The sequence below is a fragment of the Ranitomeya variabilis genome, chromosome 6 (assembly GCF_051348905.1).
Source record: "Ranitomeya variabilis isolate aRanVar5 chromosome 6, aRanVar5.hap1, whole genome shotgun sequence".
NCBI classification, from domain to species: domain Eukaryota; kingdom Metazoa; phylum Chordata; class Amphibia; order Anura; family Dendrobatidae; genus Ranitomeya; species Ranitomeya variabilis.
The window spans coordinates 473893648-473917422 of NC_135237.1; the positions used below are offsets into that span (position 1 = coordinate 473893648).

The 23775-nt window shown below is 45.7% G+C and overlaps 1 protein-coding gene across 1 annotated transcript in view; it reads right to left on the reverse strand.

Annotated features, from left to right (window-relative positions):
- The window catches only part of PREX2 (phosphatidylinositol-3,4,5-trisphosphate dependent Rac exchange factor 2), a 487967-nt gene that overhangs the window by 147419 nt on the left and 316773 nt on the right, over positions 1-23775 (reverse strand). The window contains exons 24-25 of the mRNA XM_077270643.1: positions 23299-23521; positions 19512-19719 (exon numbers count right to left, since the gene is read on the reverse strand). Coding sequence (XP_077126758.1) covers positions 19512-19719; positions 23299-23521 — 431 coding nt within the window. The remainder of the gene's footprint in view (positions 1-19511; positions 19720-23298; positions 23522-23775) is intronic.

Sequence of the window (23775 nt, forward strand, 5' to 3'; positions counted from 1 at the left end):
ATACCCCATATGTGGGGGTAAACTACTGTTTGGGTACATGGCAGTGCTCGTAAGGGAAGGAGCTAAGTTTTGGAATGCAGACTTTGATAGAATGGTCTGCGGGCGTCATTTTGCATTTGCAGAGCCCCTGATATGCCTAAACAGTAGAAACCCCCCACAAGTGATCCCATTTTGGAAACTAGACCCCCAAGGAACTTGTCTAGATGTGTTGTGTGAACTTTAAACCCCCAAATGCTTTACAGAAGTTTATAACGTAGAGCCATGAAAATAAAAAAACTTTTTTTCTCACAAAAATGGTATATTAGCCCGTAATTTTTTATTTTCACAAGGGTAACAGGAGAAATTGGACCCCAGTAGTTGTTGTTCAATTTGTCTTGAGTACGCTGATACTCTATATGTGGGGGGACAACTGTTTGGGCACACGTCGGGGCTTGGAAGGGAAGTAGTGATGTTTTGGAATGCAGACTTTGATGGAATGGTCTGCGGGCATCATGTTGCGCTTGCAGAGCCCTTGATGTTCCTAAAGAGTAAAAAACCCCCACAAGTGACCCCAATTTGGAAACTAGACCCCCCAACGAACTTGTCTAGATATGTTGTGTGAACTTTGAACCCCCAAGTGCTTCACAGAAGTTTATATCGCAGAGCATTGAAAATAAGAAAATCTTTTCTTTTCCACAAAAATAATTTTTTAGCCCCCAATTTTTTTTATTTTCCCAAGGGTAACAGGAGAAACTGGACCACCAAAGTTGTTGTCCAATTTGTCCTGCGTACGATGATGCCCCATATGTGGGGGTAAACCACTGTTTGGGGGCACAGCAGAGCTCAGAAGAGAGGGAGCACCATTTGACTTTGATTCCAGCCAATTTTGCGTTCAAAATGGTGGAGCCATGTCGCGTTTGGAGACCCCCCTATGTACTTAAACAGTGGAAACCCCCCAATTCTAACTCCAACCCTAAACCCAAAACACACCCGTAACCCTAATCCCAACCCTAACCATAATCCTAATCGCAACCCTAACCCCTACACACCCTTAACCCTAATCCCAACCATAACCATAACTCTAATCACACCCCTGACCCCAACACACTCCAGCCCTAATCCCAACCATAACCCTATTCACAACCCTAACCCCAACTCACCCCTAATCCTAATCACAACCCTAACCCCAACACACCCCTAACCCCAACCCTAACCACAAGCCTAACCATAATCCCAACCCTAATCCCAACACACCCCTAACCCTAATCCCAACCCTAACCATAACCCTAATCCCAAACCTAACCCTAATCCCAAACCTAACCCTAACCCAACCCTAACCCTAACCCTAACCCCATCTCTAACCCTAACTTTAATTTTAGCCCCAACCCTAACTTTAGCCCAACTCTAACCCTAATGGGAAAATGGCAATACATTTTCTTTATTTTATTATTTTCCCTAACTAAGGGGGTGATAAAGAAGGGGTTTACTATTTTTATTTTTTATTTTGATCACTGTGATAGGGTTTGTCACAGTGACCAAAATGAACCAATAGGAAAAATGTTCCTATTGTTGCTGGGTGTCGGCCGGCAGATCTCGGCGGGTGCATGCATTCCCAGGCGGCGCCCATGTGGGGAGGGAAGCAGGAGGGCCGAGGAGCACTGGGAGATACCGGGGGGGATCGGGGACCCTATTTCTCTTCTCTGATGTGTGATCACATCAAAGGAGAGAGAAATTAAATGGCACATCGGCCTTTTTTGTGGTCGCCGCTATACGATTAATAGCGGCGATCGCAAAATCGGGGTAGATAAAACCGACCCGAATCATGTTCTCTGGGGTCTCGGCGACCCCAGAGAAAATCTGACTCTGGGGGCGTTATACACTTTTTCCACAGCGCCGTTAATTAAGTACCCTTAACTACTGACGTTAAAAGGTGTATCGGTGGTCTTTAAGGGGTTAAAGAGGTTGTTCAGGCATACATACTGAACACCGCTAGGATTCTCTGGTCGCTGTGGTGAAAGTGGGAGGTCATGTGACCACGAGAATGAAATATGCACACTTCTGGACACATTCCGACTAGACATGTGCATCCTCCCTAAATACAAGTGAATTTTGTAAGGCTGCGTATTTCAGGTCAAAATGAGGCCAGATGAATACATATTGCATACTTCCGCTCACATGACTGCCCGCTCTTTCTGCCGACACTGGAGAATCCTGACACCGTGTCACATAGAGTGACTGCAGAGTTTTATCAAAAGACCACATAACCCTCACAGCAGTTATGGGCTTTACTGTAGACACATAGCACTTAAAATTTTAATGATTTACTGTGATAATCCAATTTTCTGTAAACAAATGGAGGCAATCCATGATTTTTTGGAAAAAAAAAATATAAAGTTGGCAACACTAGATGTGTGCAATATCTAAGACATTAAATATTTATAGATGGTGCCACTCAGGGAAAGTAGATATATGTAAGCCAGGAATACAGTAAGTACATTCTGCAATGTCAATGGCTGTGGTGTGAGACCAGTTATTAGAGAACTTATGACAGATCAGCTCTGGGTAATCTGTGCACTGGAGCCCAAGAGATTTAATCAAAGTGAAAGTCTGCGATTGGCTACCCTGTGTCCTCGCAGGCATATGTAGACAGGATGGCCTTATTCAAAGCCTTAGGACTTGAAATTAAATATGTCACATGTTATTGTGAACTTGCTAATTAATCAATATGTAACGATTCTTCTTTCCTTTTAAGCAAACTTTGTATAAAAAACAAACGTCACCAGAATTATTTTTTTATGCATTGAATATTAGTAGGCAGGTGCCCTTTAAACTTACACATATAAAACGTGCTTGTGTTCGCCAGTCCTCGAAGCTGTGAAGAATATGTGCTAAATCAACACTTCACACCCTGACTGCTGTGAACCTCGATTTTCCTGTTTGCCCTTTGCAGATCCTTTAACTAGATCCTTTGGGGCTTTCCATTTCCTTAAAACAATTTGATCCAAGGTAATTGCCAGACAGATACAACTTACAAGCTGGCACCTAGTCTCAACAATCCTGACTAACGCGCAGATATGACTAATACTATATGTATACATTTCATAATACTGTGTGTGTGTGTGTGTGTGTGTGTGTGTGTGTGTGTGTGTGTGTGTGTGTGTGTGTGTGTGTGTATATTTCTATTTATGACTAGTGTTGAGCATTCCGATACCGCAAGTATCGGGTATCGGCCGATACTAGCGGTATCGGAATTCCGATACCGGGATTCCGATACTTGGCGCGTATCGGATACCGGAATCGGAAGTTCAATGATTCAAAATTCAGAAATTCAGCCAATGAGAAAGATTCCAAGTGTGGGCACATCCTGTTTAGCATGGAGGGCATGAAACTACTGGCAAGGCGGAGTTGCTCAGGAATAAGCACACAAAGCCGTTAGTACTTTTCTGCTTATCTTTATCAGTCAACCAAGATGAAGAAGGCAGTGAGTAAGGCACGTGGGCGTGGGCGTGGGCGCGGAGCAGGGAGGGGACGTGGGGATTCTGTGCCTGCTGCGGGCACCGGTGAGTCATCAGCACCCACTTTCACAAGGGAACAGTCGTTCATGCGCAGCTTTGTCGCCGAGCACCGTACACCGCTGCTGCGTGAAGACCAAATTGAAGCCGTTGTGGGATGGATGGCAGCTAATGCATCAACTTCCATTAGTGCCACATCCTCTCAGACACAGAGCACTGGAGAGCAGCCATCTGTCTCTTCACCACCTGCAAAATTGCCCAGGCAGACAGAGATCCCAGGACAGGAGCAGTCTCTACTTCTGTTCTCTGAATCATCTCTTGGCTTGGAAACAGGGGGCCAGCCAAGCAGCATTGGAGAAATGGAAGAAGAGGCAGGGTGCAGTGATGCCCAACAGCTTTTTCTGTCTTCCTCTGAAGAGGCGGGTGGGCCAGTGGCTCCGGTCACCACCTCGCAGGCCGCATCAGCTGGCATCATTTGGTGTCAGGCTGGCTGCGCCTGTGCGGCCACGCTGGCCGAGAGCCCGCCTCGCAGTGTCTTCTGATTTAATCCCACTGGGGGCCTGGGATCTATGGACATGCGCAGTGCATATCTGAACCTCCACCTCTCACTCATCTCCCTATGGCTTCTTCAGACTGTTCGGTGTCAGCTGGTCCCTAATAGCATGCCACGGCCGTGACACCGCACAGTCTGAAAAAGAAGCCGTAGGGAGGGGAGTGAGAGGCGAGGATATGCACTGCGCATGGCCATGGATCCCAGGCCCCCAGTGGGATTACATCAGAAGACACTGCGAGGCGGGCTCTCGGCCAGCGCGGCCGCACAGGCGCAGCCAGCCTGACACCAAATGATGTCAGAAGATGGGCAGCGCTAAGTGTGCCTGGCCACGGGATAACATAACAGCGCAGGCTCCTCTCCTCTCACTCCCCTCCCTACGGCTTCTTCAGACTGTGCGATGTCAGCTGGTCCCTAATAGCATGCCACGGCCGTGACACCGCACAGTCTGAAAAAGCCGTAGGGAGGGGAGTGAGAGGAGAGGATATGCACTGCGCACGGGCACGGATCACAGGCCCGCGGTGGGATTACATTAGACGACACTGCGAGGCGGGATCTCGGCCAGCGCACCCGCACAGGCGCAGCCAGCCTGACACCAAATGAGGTCAGAAGACGGGCAGCGCAACATGTGTGCATGGCCAAGGGCTAACCTAACAGCGCAGGCTCCGGGACAGATTCAAACAACGCTGAGGAGGCGGCGCACGGCGCCAAGGGGGTAAAAATGATGGCTGTGCTGCGTCACACGACAAAGGAAAGTTCCACCTACCGGACGGTTTAACGCTGTGAGGAGACACATTTCATAAATGTTAGGTTCCGCATGTACAAGGACCATAATTAAAAGAGCTAAGTTTACCTTTTCCAGCATTAGTGCTGTACACAATGGCTCTTTCAGCTACAAACGCCTGGGGGGGGGGGGGGGTTAAAGGTTTCCTTTCAACTTGCTCGAGTGCAGGCTTCGGCCTACACTCCGCTCCCCCTGCTCCTCCTGCTGACCCTGGGCTCTAACACCGCCAGTTTTTGCCCAGATGTGCTAGCTGCACAGAGAAAAACACCAGCCAATGTGTCAGTGGGGTTCAGCACCGCCAGCTGTTCCCCTGCTGTGTAGCCGGCAACGTGTCCTGCGACCGCCACGCAGACACAAGAACTGAAATTGAAGGGAACCTGTCCCCCCTCCCCCAGGTGTTTCTATGTTTTACAGCTACCTTGAACAGCAGTAATGCTGCATGTGTTCAAGGTGGCTCAGAAACGTATTCTCCTCGCACATGTGGAACTGAAAACACGTCTGAAATGTGTCCTCTGTGTGACCATTTAACCGTCCCGGTGGTGTGACTTTCCTTTGTAATGACACGCTGCAACCCCCTTGGTAGCGCTGCCCGTCTTCTGGCATCATTGTTTGGCTGCCTGCGCCTCCGCGGCCGCCCTGACCCACACAACGCCCCTCGTTGTCTTATTTATTGGGACTGCGAGGGTGTGATTGACGGGCATGATCAGTGCATCAGTTCGCCTGTCCCTCATCTCCTTCCGCCTTCTGCGGACTGTGCGGCTTCATGGCCGTGGCATGCGATAAGGGATCAGATGACGCCGCACAGTCTGAAGCGGGTGTAAGGACCCGAGTGTCAGAGGCGAACATATGTGCTGCGCCAGGCCCTGAATCCCAGCCCCGCAGTGTTTTAACAATGTTAAGACACTGCGGGGCTGGGATTCATGGTCATCGCGAACCGCACCGGCCGACATTAAATGATGCCAGAACATGGGCAGCGCTAACAGCGCTAGGCCAGGGGATCACACGACAGCGCAGACTCCTGTACAGCAAATAACATCGCTCGGGAGGCTGCACCCAGCACCAAGGTGGGATTCTTGACACCTGTGCTGCGTCTCATTACAAAGGGAACTCTCGCCTCCATTACACAGTTTGACTGTATAAAGGGCTAAATGTTATACGTGTTCCATTCAGCGTGTGCAAGGAGAAAAATTACAAGAGCAACCTTTGACTTGTGCAGCACTGCTGCTGCATAAGCTGTGGCTCTTCTACTTTGTAACCCCTGAGGGGGGGTTAAAGGTGACTTTTGAAATCGGTTCAATTAGGCTTCGGCCTACACTCTGCTCCACCTGCAGAGCCCGGGCTCCAACAACGCTAGTTGCTGTCCGGAAGTGCTGGCTGCACAGAGCCAAACACCTCGCCAATGTGTCAGTGGGGTCCAGCACCGCCAGCTGTTCCCCTGCTGTGTAGCCGGCAACGTGTCCTGCAAAAGCCACGCAGACACAACACACCCAAAGCTGCCGCCTGTGCAGGCTTCGGCCTACACTCCCCTCCCCCTGCTCCTCCTCCTCCTGCTCCTCCTCCTGCTGTCCCTGGGCTCTAACACACCGCCAGTTGGGGCCCAGATGTGCTAGCTGCACAGAGAAAAACACCAGCCAATGTGTCAGTGGGGTCCAGCACCGCCAGCTGTTCCCCTGCTGTGCAGCCGGCAACGTGTCCTGCAAAAGCCACGCAGACACAAGAACTGAAATTGAAGGGAACCTGTCCCCCCTCCCCCAGGCGTTTTTACGTTATCCAGCCACCTTGTACAGCGGTAATGCTGCATGTGTGCAAGGTGGCTCAGAAACGTATTCTCCTCGCACATGTGGAACTGAAAACACGTCTGAAATGTGTCCTCTGTGTGACCATTTAACCGTCCCGGTGGTGTGACTTTCCTTTGTAATGACACGCTGCAACCCCCTTGGTAGCGCTGCCCGTCTTCTGGCATCATTGTTTGGCTGGCTGCGCCTCTGCGGCCGCCCTGACCCACACAACGCCCCTCGGTGTCTTATTTATTGGGACTGCGAGGGTGCGATTCATGGGCAGGATCAGTGCATCAGTTCGCCTGTCCCTCCTCTCCTTCCGCCTTCTTCGGACTGTGCGGCTTCATGGCCGTGGCATGCGATAAGGGATCAGATGACGCCGCACAGTCTGAAGCGGGTGTAAGGACCCGAGTGTGAGAGGCGAACATATGTGCTGCGCCAGGCCCTGAATCCCAGCCCCGCAGTGTTTTAACAATGTTAAGACACTGCGGGGCTGGGATTCAGGGGCATCGCGAACCGCACCGGCCGACATTACATGATGCCAGAAGATGGGCAGCGCTAACGGCGCTAGGCCAGGGGATAACACGACAGCGCAGACTCCTGTACAGCAAATAACAACGCTCGGGAGGCTGCACCCAGCACCAAGGTGGGATTCTTGACACCTGTGCTGCGTCTCATTACAAAGGGAACTCTCGCCTCCATTACACAGTTTGACTGTATAAAGGGCTAAATGTTATACGTGTTCCATTCAGCGTGTGCAAGGAGAAAAATTACAAGAGCAACCTTTGACTTGCGCAGCACTGCTGCTGCATAAGCTGTGGCTCTTCTACTTTGTAACCCCTGAGGGGGGGTTAAAGGTGACTTTTGAAATCGGTTCAATTAGGCTTCGGCCTACACTCTGCTCCACCTGCAGAGCCCGGGCTCCAACAACGCTAGTTGCTGTCCGGAAGTGCTGGCTGCACAGAGCCAAACACCTCGCCAATGTGTCAGTGGGGTCCAGCACCGCCAGCTGTTCCCCTGCTGTGTAGCCGGCAACGTGTCCTGCAAAAGCCACGCAGACACAACACACCCAAAGCTGCCGCCTGTGCAGGCTTCGGCCTACACTCCCCTCCCCCTGCTCCTCCTCCTGCTGTCCCTGGGCTCTAACACACCGCCAGTTGGGGCCCTAGGAAGACAAGCTTGAATAGGTCCCCATCCGGGTTCCAGTACCGTCAGCTGGTTCTCGGCAGTGTCTTTTGCTCTTGTACCTTCTGCTCCCCATCCTGGTTCCAGTACCGTCAGCTGGTTCCGGGCAGAGCCTTTGGCTTAGGTGCCTCCCTCTGGGTATCCGAGTTCCACCAACGTCAGGTGGTCCTTGGTAGTGCTTTCAGGCACGGGTACCTCCTGCTTAGTAACCGGGTTCCAGTAACGTCAGCTGGTCCTCGGTAGTTCCATTGGCTCTTGGACCTTCGGCTACCCATCCGGGTTCCAGTACCGTCAGCTGGTTCTCGGCAGTGTCTTTTGCTCTTGTACCTTCTGCTCCCCATCCTGGTTCCAGTACCGTCAGCTGGTTCCGGGCAGAGCCTTTGGCTTAGGTGCCTCCCTCTGGGTATCCGAGTTCCACCAACGTCAGGTGGTCCTTGGTAGTGCTTTCAGGCACGGGTACCTCCTGCTTAGTAACCGGGTTCCAGTAACGTCAGCTGGTCCTCGGTAGTTCCATTGGCTCTTGGACCTTCGGGTAGCCATCCGAGTTCCAGTTCCATCAGCTGTTTCTCGGCATTTTCTCAGCCTTCTTGTACCTTCTGCTACATTTCCAAGTTCAAGACCCGAAAGACGATGACCCGGAAGACCACCCCTAAGATGATGACGACACCAGAGACGACAACCACCGAGATGACGACGACCCTGGAGACGATGACCCTGAAGACGACCCCGATGACGACGACCCCGATGACGACGACCCCGATGACGACGACCCTGGAGATGACGACCCTGGAGATGACGACGACAACCTGGAAGACCGAGAAGCAGAAGAACAAGAGGCTGCAGAACAAAGAGCAGAAGAACATTAAGCATAAGACTAAATATCAGAGCAAAAGATATTATCTAAATTATAAGCAGAAGAAGACTAAGCAGTGTATGGGGGTGAGTCCGTTCCTCCTCGTGGTGCCCCTGGATAAAGCCTGATGCTGCAGGCCAAACTGAACGCGGACAAATGTAACTGTTTTGTGACAGGCAGAACGGAAGGTGTAATCTTCAAACTTTTATAGATAACAACTACGGGAATGCCTGTCACAAATAAGAATATGATGAAGAAGTTGAATATAAAAAAGATAATAGTTAAATAAAAAGAATATGAACAATGTAAAAAAAAAAATATATATATACGTAGAAAAGAAGAAGATGAATAAGGTGAAGAAGTTGATGTCACAGAAGCTGATGATGAGGATAATGAAGAAGAAAGTGTGGGAGAAGTAAAAAATAGGGTGAAGGGCGTGGAAGTAGTGAAACATCAATATCTGACAAAATAAATAAAAAATTAACATAGTCAAATTCTTTCTAACGCCGAACGTCATAAAAAAATTAAAAATACTGCTATTCTATTTGATTGGGATAAACCCCTGTGCCTTTAATGTCTCCGCCACCTCCCCCAATACATCCTACATTATTCTTAGTTGTTTTCCTTCATGTAGAATTAACCTACAAGGAAAGAAAGGGTTTATTTTAATTCCGATATTTTCGTCCCATTGACTTGCATTGGGATCGGGTATCGGTATCGGATTGGATTCCGATACTGTGACGGTATCGGCCGATACTTTCCGATACCGATACTTTCCGATATCGGAAAGTATCGCTCAACACTATTTATGACATATGTCACACATTGCTAGATTATGGATAAAAGGGAAATAATGTACAAAAAAATAAAGAGCTGTAGAAATATATTCATGTGTTGAAAAATACAAAGACAAGGGAAGAGCAAAAGAAAAATCAGTAATGGTACATAATGTCCTGTCTGATATTAAAGGGATTGTCTGCTCCAAATCAATAAGTCTGCAGTCACTGTGTGTAGCTGCAGACTTATGAACCCCCCAGTGCATTTGCCAGTTTCTGAGCAGGGAGGGTATGTATCAGTTATACATACTCCCTGCCCGTGGGCGAGCCTTGCTTCCATACACTTGTATAGTTGGCCACGCCCACTAGATGGTCGCATCTCTACACAGGGTGCCGCCTCGCTCAATACAAGTGTATGGAATGAGGTTACGCTCACTAGATGTACTCCTTCAAACACCAGACTGGCACTGACTCTGAACCTGACACCTTCAACCACATGGAAAACCCGGCCAGGAATAAAACGGACTGTAACACCACCACCCTGTAGTCCATTTCAAAACGCAAAAGCCTAGAACAGTTTTCTTAAATCTGCCTTGGACAAATAGTTTGCCCAAGACTAACACTTTCTTTTATTCTGCATTCACGCCGGTGACTACATTGCACTCCCATGGCCTCAATACACCTCCGTGCGGATCCTGGGGGGAACACACAGTGACCCCTACATGTGACACCAGTCACTGCCTCACCATACACATATATACATACTGTGAGGAGTTGACTCACTCAGCTCCTCCCAGAAGTAGACACAGGAACAATTCTTGTGGTAAATCAAATGCTAGTTTATTATGGAACAGCATAAACTATAGCAGCAAAGTAAACTCAGACCACCATGTGTCTCTTCAGCTCTACCTGGAGCCACATCTGGAGTCTCTCCTCTGCAAACCACAACCAGAGAAGAAAAAACAGTGGCTGTGCAGTCAACATCCCAGACACACCCTTGAGGTGGCAATAAGGTGAGTAGACGTCCCGTCCATCTCTTACCTACTCACTTACAAACCCGTTCCATAACATGGCTGATTAACTCCTTCAGCACATAGCATGCTGGAGAGAAACTTATGGGTTTCTAGATGACGGAAGAAAGCAATCTTCGTGACACATATCTCCCTTCACGTACAGTGTCAGTGACCCTATCACAATACACACACATATATATATATACATATATATATATATATATATATATATATATATATATACACACACACACACAAGCATGCGTGTGTATATTGAGTACATCAACTGTTGTACACCCGTCCTACATTTAATAGTATACACAGAGTGGACAGGACACGGTAATCTATTCTAATTATGGTATGCACACATATTGTAACGAGGTTCTGTCCGTGGCCACCTGGTATCTGTAAAAATGGCTGCCATGGACAGGCTTAGTCATTCTGTTTACCAGATCCAAGGGGTTGCCCTGGCTTTCCCCCTTTAATCCCTGTACGTACAGAGATCTCGACTTGCACATCTGTATTACAGTTTATGGACACCTCTTGACTTCATTAGTCAGATGTAATATTACATATTTCACTGGACATGTGGATGTGCCAGCAGCTGTGAGCTAAATGGGCAGATATTATGCTAACGCTTACTAAGGGGCTCTGTAAAACTATAGCGGCTCCATTAGACTCCATGAGGATGGAGACACCTTCTTCTACAAGTAAAGCTAAAGTAATTCAAATTACATGAAATCTATCACCATAAAATGCATTTTAATCTGCAGGCACCATGTTATAGAGCTGGGAGCACGGAATAGACCCATATATAGTTTTGTAAGAAAAGATTCAGTATAACCTGTTTTTCATCATTTAATCCTCTGCTCTTTCCTGGATTCTCGCTCCTGTGGGTGGTCCTATCAGTGATTGACAGTTGTCTCTCTATACACACTTATACATAGACAGCTGTCAGTCACTGATAGGACCACACACAGGCCCCAGAATCCTAGAAAGAGCAAAAGGATTAAATGATGAAAAACTGGTTATACTGAATATTTTCTCACAAAACTACTGTATATACTCATGTATAAGCCGAGTTTTTCAGCACATTTTTAGGTGTGGAGAGAGGTGAATATTCATTCCCTTAATGAGTGGGGACACGTGATAGCTTGGCCGCAGGAGCTGCTGGCACCGGAACGAGATGCTGCAAGGGAAGGTAAGTAGGATGTTTTTTTTTATATTTTTCTCATGGGGGGCCATACACACAAGGACCGGGATGAGGAACCATGCAGACAAGGATGGGAATAAGGAACCATGCATACAAAGATGGGGATAAGGAGCCATGCATACAAGGATGGGAATAAGGAACCATGCAGACAAGGATGGGAATAAGGAACCATGCATACAAGGATGGGAATAAGTAGCCATGCAGACAAGGATGGGAATAAGGAACCATGCATACAAGGATGGGGATAAGGAGCCATGCATACAAGGATGGGAATAAGTAGCCATGCAGACAAGGATGGGAATAAGGAACCATGCATACAAGGATGGGGATAAGGAGCCATGCATACAAGGATGGGAATAAGGAACCATGCAGACAAGGATGGGAATAAGGAACCATGCATACAAGGATGGGAATAAGTAGCCATGCAGACAAGGTTGGGAATAAGGAACCATGCATACAAGGATGGGGATAAGAAGCCATGCATACAAGGATGGGAATAAGGAGCCATGCAGACAAGGATGGGAATAAGGAGCCATGCAGACAAGGATGGGAATAAGTAGCCATGCAGACAAGGATGAGAATAAGGAACCATGCAAACAAGGATGGGAATAAGGAGCCATGCAGACAAGGATGGGAATAAGTAGCCATGCAGACAAGGATGGGAATAAGGAACCATGCAGACAAGGATGGGAATAAGGAGCCATGCAGACAAGGATGGGAATAAGTAGCCATGCAGACAAGGATGGGAATAAGGAACCATGCATACAAGGATGGGGATAAGGAGCCATGCATACAAGGATGGGAATAAGTAGCCATGCAGACAAGGATGGGAATAAGGAACCATGCATACAAGGATGGGGATAAGGAGCCATGCATACAAGGATGGGAATAAGGAACCATGCAGACAAGGATGGGAATAAGGAACCATGCATACAAGGATGGGAATAAGTAGCCATGCAGACAAGGTTGGGAATAAGGAACCATGCATACAAGGATGGGGATAAGAAGCCATGCATACAAGGATGGGAATAAGGAGCCATGCAGACAAGGATGGGAATAAGGAGCCATGCAGACAAGGATGGGAATAAGTAGCCATGCAGACAAGGATGAGAATAAGGAACCATGCAAACAAGGATGGGAATAAGGAGCCATGCAGACAAGGATGGGAATAAGTAGCCATGCAGACAAGGATGGGAATAAGGAACCATGCAGACAAGGATGGGAATAAGGAGCCATGCAGACAAGGATGGGAATAAGTAGCCATGCAGACAAGGATAGGAATAAGGAACCATGCAGACAAGGATGGGAATAAGGAGCCATGCAGACAAGGATGGGGATAAGGAGCCATGCATACAAGGATGAGGATAAGTAGCCATGCAGACAAGGATGGGAATAAGGAGCCATGCAGACAAGGATGGGAATAAGGAACCATGCAGACAAGGATGGGAATAAAGAGCCATACAAACAAGAATGGGAATAAGGAACCATGCAGACAAGGATGGGAATAAGGAGCCATGCAGACAAGGATGGGGATAAGTAGCCATGCATACAAGAATGGGAATAAGGAGCTATGCATACAAGGATGGGGATAAGGAGCCATGCAAACAAGGATGGGAATAAGGAACCATGCAGACAAGGATGGGAATAAGGAGCCATGCAGACAAGGATGGGTATAAGTAGCAATGTAGACAAGGATGGGAATAAGGAACCATGCAGACAAGGATGGGAATAAGGAGCCATGCAGACAAGGATGGGGATAAGGAGCCATGCATACAAGGATGAGGATAAGTAGCCATGCAAACAAGGATGGGAATAAGGAGCCATGCAGACAAGGATGGGAATAAGGAGCCATGCATACAAGAATGGGAATAAGGAGCCATGCATACAAGGATGGGGATAAGGAGCCATGCATACAAGGATGGGAATAAGGAACCATGCAGACAAGGATGGGAATAAGGAGCCATGCATACAAGGATGGGAGTAAGTAGCCATGCAGACAAGGATGGGAATAAGGAACCATGCAGACAAGGATGGGAATAAGTAGCCATGCAGACAAGGATGGGAATAAGGAGCCATGCAGACAAGGATGGGGATAAGTAGCCATGCATACAAGGATGGGGATAAGAAGCCATGCATACAAGGATGGGAATAAGGAACCATGCATACAATGATGGGAAAAAGGAGCCATGCATACAAGGATGGGGATAAGTAGCCATGCATACAAGGATGGGAATAAGGAGCCATGCATACAAGGATGGGAATAAGGAGCCATGCATACAAGGATGGGAATAAGGAGCCATTCATACAAGGATGCGAATAAGGAACCATGCATACAAGGATGGGGATACGGAGTCATGCAGACAAGTATGGGGATAAGTAGCCATGTATACAAAGATGGGAATAAGAAAAAAAGCATACAAGGATGGGAATAACGAGCCATGCATAAAAGGATGGGAATAAGGAGCCATGCATACAAGGATGGAAATAAGGAGCCATGCATACAAGGATGGGAATAAGGAACCATGCATAAAAGGATGGGAATAAGGAGCCATGCATACAAGGATGGGAATAAGGAGCCATTCATACAAGGATGCGAATAAGGAACCATGCATACAAGGATGGGGATAAGGAGCCATGCAGACAAGGATGGGAATAAGGAGCTATGCATACAAGGATGGGTATAAGGAGCCATGCATAAAGGATGGGAATAAGGAGCCATGCAGACAAGGATGGGAATAAGGAACCATGCATACAAGGATGGGGATAAGGAGCCATGCAGACAAGGATGGGAAGAAGGAGCTATGCAGACAAGGATTGGAATAAGGAGCCATGCAGACAAGGATGAGTGTTGTGAATTAGACTTTTTGGCTCCCTCTGGTGGTTACTAGTGATATGACTCTGGGATTTTCTTCCCTCAGTTTGCACCCACCTGTGCCGTTAGTCCAGGGGTGTTGCTATATAAACCTCCTGGATCCTTAGTCCAGTGCCTGGCATCGTTGTAATCAGATCCTTTTTGTTTGCTCCTATCTGCTGGCCCTGGTTTGTGCAAAATTAAGCTAAGTCCTGCTTCTTTGTTTTTTTCAGTTATTTGCTTGCTCTCATTTTTGTCCAGCTTGTACTAAATGTGATTCCTGACCTTGCTGGAAGCTCTAGGGGGCTGGTGTTCTCCCCCCGGGCCGTTAGACGGTTCGGGGGTTCTTGAATTTCCAGCGTGGATATTTTTGATAGGGTTTTTGCTGACCATATAAGTTATCTTACTATATTCTGCTATTAGCTAGTTGGCCTCTCTTTGCTAAATACCTAGCTCATTCTTACGTTTGTCTTTTCCTCTTACCTCACCGTTATTATTTGTTGGGGGCTTGTATCCTACTTTTTGGGGTCTTTTCTCTGGAGGCAAGAAAGGTCTTTCTTTTCCCTTCTAGGGTTAGTTAGTTCTCCGGCTGGCGCGAGACGTCTAGAATCAACGTAGGCACGTTCCCCGGCTGCTGTTATTTGTGGTGCTAGGATTAGATATATGGTCAGCCCAGTTACCACTGCCCTATGAGCTGGTTTTTGTGTTTGCAGACTTAGTCACTATTTCTGAGACCCTCTGCCATTGGGGTCATAACAGATGAGAATAAGGAGCCATGCAGACAAGGATGGGGATAAGTAGCCATGCAGACAAGGATGGGAATAAGGAGCCATGCATACAAGGATGGGAATAAGGAGCCATGCATACAAGGATGGGAATAAGGAACCATGCAGACAAGGATGGGGATAAGTAGCCATGCAGAACAGAATGGGGATTAGGGGACAATGCATACCCAGCTTATACTCGAGTCAATAAGTTTTCCCAGTTTTTCAAGGCAAAATTAGGTGCCTCGGCTAATACTTCAGTCTGCTTATACGCAATTGTATACGGTATACATAAATCTTTTCAGCTCGCCCAGCTCTATTACATGATACTTGCAGATTGGACAGCATTTTCATGGTGACAGGTTCCATGTAAAGGAAATTTATCAGCCCAAAATGACTGCTCAAACCAATTACAGGTGTTCGGTGCACCCTTGGTGCGGCCAAACAGTTTAGTGCACCTTTTACCAATTATCTCCACCTTCCTCCTCTAGCTCCTGCAAATTCAGCAATATTAAGGAGGAAGAGAGGAGAGACAGAAGCGAGAGAGATAGGTGGGAAGGTGCGCTAAACTGTTTAGCTGCCCTGAGCACCTTTGGTTGGTTTCAGTACGGTAATTTTGTGCTGACAGACTCCCTTTAAATTGAAAGTTTACAGTCAAATTCTGCAAACTGTGTGAATGAGCCTGTAAGGTTAAATGCACACTGAGTCTTTTTTGCTTAGTGGTCGAAGTCTTTCTGGTAATATTTTTCCTTCCATTAAATAATGATGAAATTACTATTATTTTTCTAAGCAAAAACTATGACAAATGACGATGACGATCATCTTTTGAGCTTTCCTATTGACTTGTATTGCAGACTACAGAGCACCTTCAGAGCCATAAGCAGAATAGACATGTCACTTCTTTTAAATGCTCGGTGTTTATACAATCCTAAAGTGGTTAAAGGATGGTCAAAAGCCTGAACATATGTACAGTAAGTCATTTCTACATACAAATGCATGTGGTAATTCTTTCCAACGTTGTTTGATGTTTTTTCAGGCACTTTCTGTCTGCAAATGATGTTGTGTGCACATAGTCACTGCATAGTTACTGCATCAAAAATGTCTCAAAAACCTTGGTGCGCTCGTATTCTAAGGATGTTTTTAGAATGTGGAAAGACCAAGTCTAACACAGCAATAATGTTGCCATGGTATGGTAAGATTTATATCAGACTCCCCACTGATAATACATGCTATATATTCGGCTTGCTGCATCATATTACAACATTTATCAAGCTACAATAGTGTAACAAGCAAAAGTGTAACAGTGACCTTTTTTACAGAAAACATAAGCATAGGAGTGTACTGGAGAGATAAGAGTACGGCCATTCATTAGGAACAGTTTTTGTCACACTGTAACATGTTCTGCTCCTGCAGTTTTGTCCTCTGCTCTTATCTTTAAAAATACGGTAAATCAAGAGGATTAGTAATGACTGCTGTTGACTCAAGGAAAAACGAACATATATCTATCTATGTATCTCTCTCTATATATATATACAGTATATATAGATATATTGATTTGAAACAGGAAAAATGGGTAAAGATGGCTAAATGACTGGGTTAGAGTATTTCCAAATTGCAGAACTGTAGCTAGGCATTTTACCTGGGAAAAAGGTTCAGTTTTCTTCTCTGGCCCATTCTTCAAATATACTTTGGAGACTCAAGAGGACGGATATTGTATTCTCGTTTGGAAGTTGTCCCTTATTCATAAGATAGGGAATAACTTCCTGATCACTTGGGGTCCAACTGCTTGGACCCACACTGATTCTGAACACCGGTGCTCTGAATGGAGTCATGGTTGATCATGTATACTTCCACTCCATTCATTCTTATAGCAGTGCCGAGGACCAGCAGATCAGAGTATTTGGCTACCTCTGGCAGTCCCACTAGAAATGAAGCAAAGCTGTGCATGATCCACCACTGCTCAATTCACAAGGTGTTAGGTGTCGAGTTCCCGCCGCTGAACAGGGGGAATCTCGAACCATGTCCACTGCGGTCTCCCATTCTCCTCCACCCGCAGTGGAACCTGCTCAGCAGAGACGTCGGTCCCAGTGTCTGGCTCAAGCTGATACTGTGCACTTGGGTACTGCTACCTTTCCAGGCTCTGCCTTTGTAGCCACCACTGTTCAGCAGCGAGCAGGCGTTTCAGGGACTAAGTCCTGCTTTTCCCACAATGGGCATGCCCACTGGACGGTCTGGTCACATGCTCAGGTCCTGTTGCGGCTCTTATTGGACCATCAGGAAGGTCCCAGAGTGCTACTGCTATAAAAGGTTCACATGGCTGAGCAGCCATGCGCTAGTGTAAACTTATTAACGTGTGTGTGGAAGAATGCCTGTTGATGGATGAAAGCTCCGATCATTCCCATCCCTAGTATTGTTGCCTGCTCGCGAATGGTAGAGCTACCTAATGCCCGACAATGCTATCCTGCACAATTGCACAAGTTGCTGAATCCAGTTAGCAGCGACCGCCAGAGCGGCGCCGTGTGCAGATAGTGCGCTTTCCTGGCCCTACTTAGGGTGGTTAGTGGCGTCCGCCAGAGCGGCACTGCACGCACTCCTGTGCGGTTAATATTTACTTTACTTTGTTTCCCTGGCACCGCAGTAGCGGTGTCGAGCACAAGAGATCTCTTGGGGCAGAGTTGTGTGTCGCCTTGCTTGCGCTCTCTGTGCGGTATCGTGGCCCTGTGACGCAATAGGGTTCACTTCCTTCATACCAGGTGAAGCTAACCCGTGTGTGTACTCACATTATACCGCCATATAGTCTTGTCTGTCATTACCAAGCAGCAGGTGTCTTAGCTGCACGGTGGACCCGGACTGCGAACGCACCTTATATCATCCCAATTATTATTTGGTGCGATACGCCAGTCCTAACACAAGGGATCTTAAGTTTGGTGCAGGTGCCATTGGACCCACAGTAACCACCACTTTAATTTACAAATTATTATGAAATATATAGACATATGACAACTCAGAAACAATAGAGTATAATTAAGATTGAGGCAATAAATATATTTGGAAACCAGGCAAATAAAATGGACAGAAATAACATTTACCTAACACATTTTAATCCAAAGATTTAAAAATGTGGCCATTGATTGATGTGTCTTGGGAAATATCTTTGTTCCTGTTTACTCAGCCATGAAATGTCCTGGGAGTGTTCATATCAGGAGACAGGTCACTTTGTGGTGCACACTTCCTACCTCCTAACAACTTAACATGAAAAATGTATGTGTGACCGGACCTGCAAGGAAATCTAGTATATCACCCCATATCCCAGGGTCATAATCATAGGTATGCAGTGAGGAGTAAACTGAAGAAACTCTCTATTGAGCAATAGCTATTAATTGTGAGGACCTTGAAAAAAAAAAGGTCTTGGTTCAGCATTCTACACTTACATGAGCTGAGTGGGAATTTAAGGCTAAAAGGGGTATTCTTGTCTCCAAGATCCTATCCCAATATGTAGTAGATGTAATAATAATAACATTGTAGGACCTTAGGTATCCATGGTTACGACCACTGATATAGTGACTTAGTTAGATAGTTGCTTGATGGGGGGTGTGCTGGAGTCAGACGCTCCTGATTCATTGAGAGGTGCAAGCCTCTTATTGAATCTGGTGAGTCTGGAATGTGGCATGCGCCTCACCACAAATTTTACTCCAGTTGATGACTGAAGCTACGATTTGTAGAGTAAGGAACGCCACCGCTCATCATGAAATTGAAAAGGGTTTACCACACTTCATTTTGCCCCAGCATTTCCAATTTCATCAGAGCTGGGGTAAAAATGGTGTGAGACTGTCACTAAATTTTTGTGTGGCCTCGTTTTGCTCCACAATTGTGCAAATGTACTTAGCTTTGTTGAATTGGGCGACAAGTATCTACCCACAAAGACATTTTTATAAGTCTGTGAATGAATTCTAATGCCAATGAAGGATTAATTTTGGGATGCAGTTGAAACTTTTTTGTGGATGGTGAAAAATATAGTCAATAGAATCAGGTAAAATGAGGCGCTAGGTGACTACTTTACTCATGGATGTGATTGTCAAACTAAACATATGAGCTTTTGTTCAACGCTTAAACTGAGAGGCAAATCTAGCCATTTTTGGCCAGCATGTGGACCATATTGTCCAAGCAAGAAGTCATTTCATGGAAGTGAATTGGCTTTTATGATATCTGATCAAGATCCAAAATAGATACTAAATATTGTATGGATTACTTACTCATCAATTTGAGATACACATGTTTCCACCTCTGCCAGCGCGGAATGGAGTTTGCATAGTAATTTGTGATGGATATCTTGTGTTTCTAAATCTTCATTGCTTAGCAGGTATCTCAGTCCATGACCATCTCTTTGACCCAGTGAATGTCCCGATGGTGCAGCCATTGTGGTTATGGTATGTTGTATATATACCATAGGATTTAGCTTGCCTAAAGAGTATTAGCGAAAGTCAAATGGTAACATAGTAACACATTTACATTAAAATATTCCTAAGAAGAACAAACTACACAATAGTAATTATTACAATTTGGATTAAAGGGAACCTGCCACCTCGTAAAACCCAATTTACTTGCAGACGTAAATCCACCTGAGGAAGGTAGCAGTTCGCTGCCGAAACGCGTAGTGGTTCAATAAAAGGATTGTTTACCACTAATCTATTGCTGTGTGCTCTATAGCCATAGCGCTCCTTAAATTGACCACATTTTTTCCAAAAAAAGGGTTTACATTCCCCTTGAGGGATTGTGGCTGGAATAGCTTGGGACCATAAATCTCACCTCCAGGCAACAGGACCTGAAGTGAAGTCACATCCTGTGAAGTTGCATCACGTGACTGGACCTTGGGCCCACATGACCAGACAAAGAAGCACAGCACAGGAGCAGTCTCAGAGCAACAGAGCAGGATTGCATGGAGAGGTCCGCTACCGGAGTTGTGCAGGGGTGCACAACCCTTCCAGGTGAGAGGCTAATCCCCCCACCTTCCATTGCAACATCCCAATCAAACCACCTGGTGCTTCTCATGCTGCGCTCTTCTATGTTTATTGTATTAGGCTGGTTTCACACTTGCGTTTTGATCTGCAGCGTTTTTTAAAAAAACGCATGTGGTGAAAAAACGCATGAAAACGCATGCAAACGGTGCATTTTTTTGATGCATGCGTTCTTGCGCCAAAAAAAGCGGCAAAACGCGGCGTTTTCACGCGTTTACATGCGTTTTTTCCCGCGTTTGCGTTTTTGAAACGCATGCTGAGAAGTGTGTGACAGCTGCCAAACATCAAAATCAACTAGAAGACACACTATTAATAGAATTAGCTAGGGTTAGGGTTAAGATCCCTAGGGTTAGGGTTTGGGGTAGCTTTTTATTAGAATGTCCTGGTCATCAGGTCACTGATAAGCCACCCCCCACCATCAAGGTGATAAAGGGATCCAAACCCTAACCCTAACCCTAAGCCACCCCCCCACCATCAAGGTGATAAAGGGATCCAAACCCTAACGCTAACCCTACCCCTAACCCTACCCCTAACCCTAACCCTAACCCTACCCCTAACCCTACCCCTAACCCTAACCCTACCCCTAACCCTAACCCTAACCCTACCCCTAACCCTACCCCTAACCATAACCCTAACCATAGGGATCCAAACCCTAACCCTAACCCTAAGGGTTCGGATCCTAACCCTAACCCTAAGGGTTAGGGTTAGGATCCATAGGGCTAGGGTTAGGGTTAGGATTCCTAGGGTTACTAGGGATCCTAACCCTAACCGTTACCCTAGGGATCCTAACCCTAACCGGGTTAGGATCCCTATGGTTAGGGTTAGGGTTTTCTTGTTTTTTTGTGTTTTCTTGTGTTTTTCTAAAAAACGCATGCGTTTTTAACGCAAATAAACGCATGTGCTTAAAAACGCATGCGTTTACATAGACAGCAATGCATTTTTTTGCCGCAAAAAAACGCATGCGTTTTTTTGCGGCAAAAACCGCCGCTACTACAGGTTGCATTTCTGCAAATGAACGCACGCGTCAAAAAATGCATGCGTTGCCGAAAACGCGTCAGAACCCATGCGAAAAAATGCATGCGTTTTTAATGTTAAGTATAGGAAAAAAACGCATGCTTTTTTTGCATTTTTTAGCTCTAAAACGCAGCTTACAAAAACGCAAGTGTGAAACCAGCCTTACATGACCATCTATTTGACCCAGTGAATGTCCCGATGGTGCAGCCATTGTAGTTATGGAATGTTGTATATATACCGTAGGATTTAGCTTGCCTAAAGAGTATTAGGAAAAGTCAAATAGTAACATAGTAACACATTTACATTAAAGTATTCCTAAGAAGAACAAACTACACAATAATAATAATTACAATTTGGATTAAAGGGAACCTGCCACCTCGTAAAACCCAATTTACCTGCAGACGTAGGGATAATCTGCAAGTTAATAGTAATAGTATGCCAGTGGGCCTCTTCACTGGAAATGAGGCTACCAGGAGAAAATTAGCTTGTTTCCTCCCAGGAGCTGCTGGCTTTCAGTCATGCGGGCGTGCATGAAGTGTCTACAGTCACTGCTCACAGCACCACTCACTATACTGTAAGCACATGCCGATACATTGACAGCTTGCTCTGCACAAATGCTCTGCAGAGCCGGCTGTCAACCAAAGTGCCTGGGTGTGCTTATAGTATAATGAGCGGTGCTGTTAACAGTGACTGTAGACGCTCCATGCACACCCCCATGACTGAAAGCCGGAGGCTCCCGGGCGGAAATATGTACATTTTCTTCCTGTAACCACATGTTCAGTGGAGTTCAACCATTGGGAGCCCCACTGATTCAGAGAATGGGGCTCTAAAATGCTTTGCTAGAATAGAGTTATACTTGTCTGTGTTTGGCAGTATTGATTTGATAAATGGCATGCATGCCCAGTAGTTGATAGTTGTATAGGTGGGAATAATCCCTAAATATAATGATCTGTCTAGGAAAGAATTACATTTATAGTACAAAACAACATCATGGCGCATAAACAAAAAAAACAGAATTGTGCTAGGTTTTTAGTTGATTTATGCTATACTGTGTTATGAATGATAACGTCATCTGTGTATAACTATAGGATGGATAGAAATGCTCTTTTATCATGCTATCTAGTCTTTCTGTTGTGGAATATATGACCACTGTATACATAAAGCTTATCATTATTATTATCAGCATCAAATATTTATTCTCAATGGTCCCTATAATCAGATCAGTCACTCAAAATGTCAAGATCATCACTACTAGATATAAATAACTAGTGGCAAAATGTATATTACTTCTAGGAAATCTTCCCCGTGAAGCATGTGTGATGCATTATATCGCATTACAGGCTGCACCATGCACTTAAGGCAGCAGCTCATAAGTAAGGCTCCAGAATTGTAATCCTAGTGAGAAACAATTTCAATAAATATTGGTCTCGTATGAATTTCAGATATTGAGAAGTCAAAAGGTCAAGATAAATCCAATTTACATTCCTCCAAGTGTAATGTACTTGACTCACAAAATCAATATATACTCAGTTAGAAATGGTAGGAGCAGACAGATGTTCTCCAGACTTCATGAATGGCAACAACCCACAAAACATTCTGCAAAGATGTGATTTTTACTATACATAATATGTTTTGGGTATTAAGAAATTAAGAAATGTAATATTTTAAAAAATTCAAAGGAGTGGTCAGAAACAAGAAAATATTTTAATCCTAAATCTCTATCTACTAAATGTCATATTCTAATCCTTTTTTTCTATATACTTTAATTAAATGTTTAATTAATGTTACTTCAGGTGGTGGAATGCAGCAGGTAGCTTGTGGCCACGCCAAGGAGCTCCGATTGACATATTAAAGCATGTTTTTTATTTCCTTGTCAGCAAATGCAGTAAAATCTATAACACAGGAATTATTTTTGTGGAGGCAAAGTCCCCCTACATGACTGAACAAGCAGTATAATTCGAGTTTTCGAGGTGACAGAATCCCTTTAACACTCAAAAGTATCCAAGGTCACCTTGCTCTGTATTTTTATTTTCTTTGTCTTGCAATGGTTGTTTTCTACTGTCAAGCTGGACCCCAAATGCGCTCCCAAGTGACGTCAAGGTTTTGGGGTATGATACCTCCATTACATTGAAATGACAGTTAGTTGGGCAGAAGTCACTGCTATGTAGAGGCGAAATTTTGGACTTGGCTTGTTTGAATGTAGGCCATGCTCGGTTTTTCAGGACCCTTGAAAACTAAATGCAAACAAATAAAAAAATAAAAAATAATATGAAGCAGTTTTATCAAAGTTATTACAGTTATTATCAATATTCTAAAGTAGAGTAGGCTGTAGGTAATAGACATTTCTGTCTTGCATGTGGACATCCTAGAGGTGGTGCCGCTCAGTATCTCTCGCTCGGGGTAACTGGTCTGTCCATTTATTACATGGACGGTCATTCATTTGAACACACACATCTAACATTACATTTTCACTGTTGTGACTGTAGTG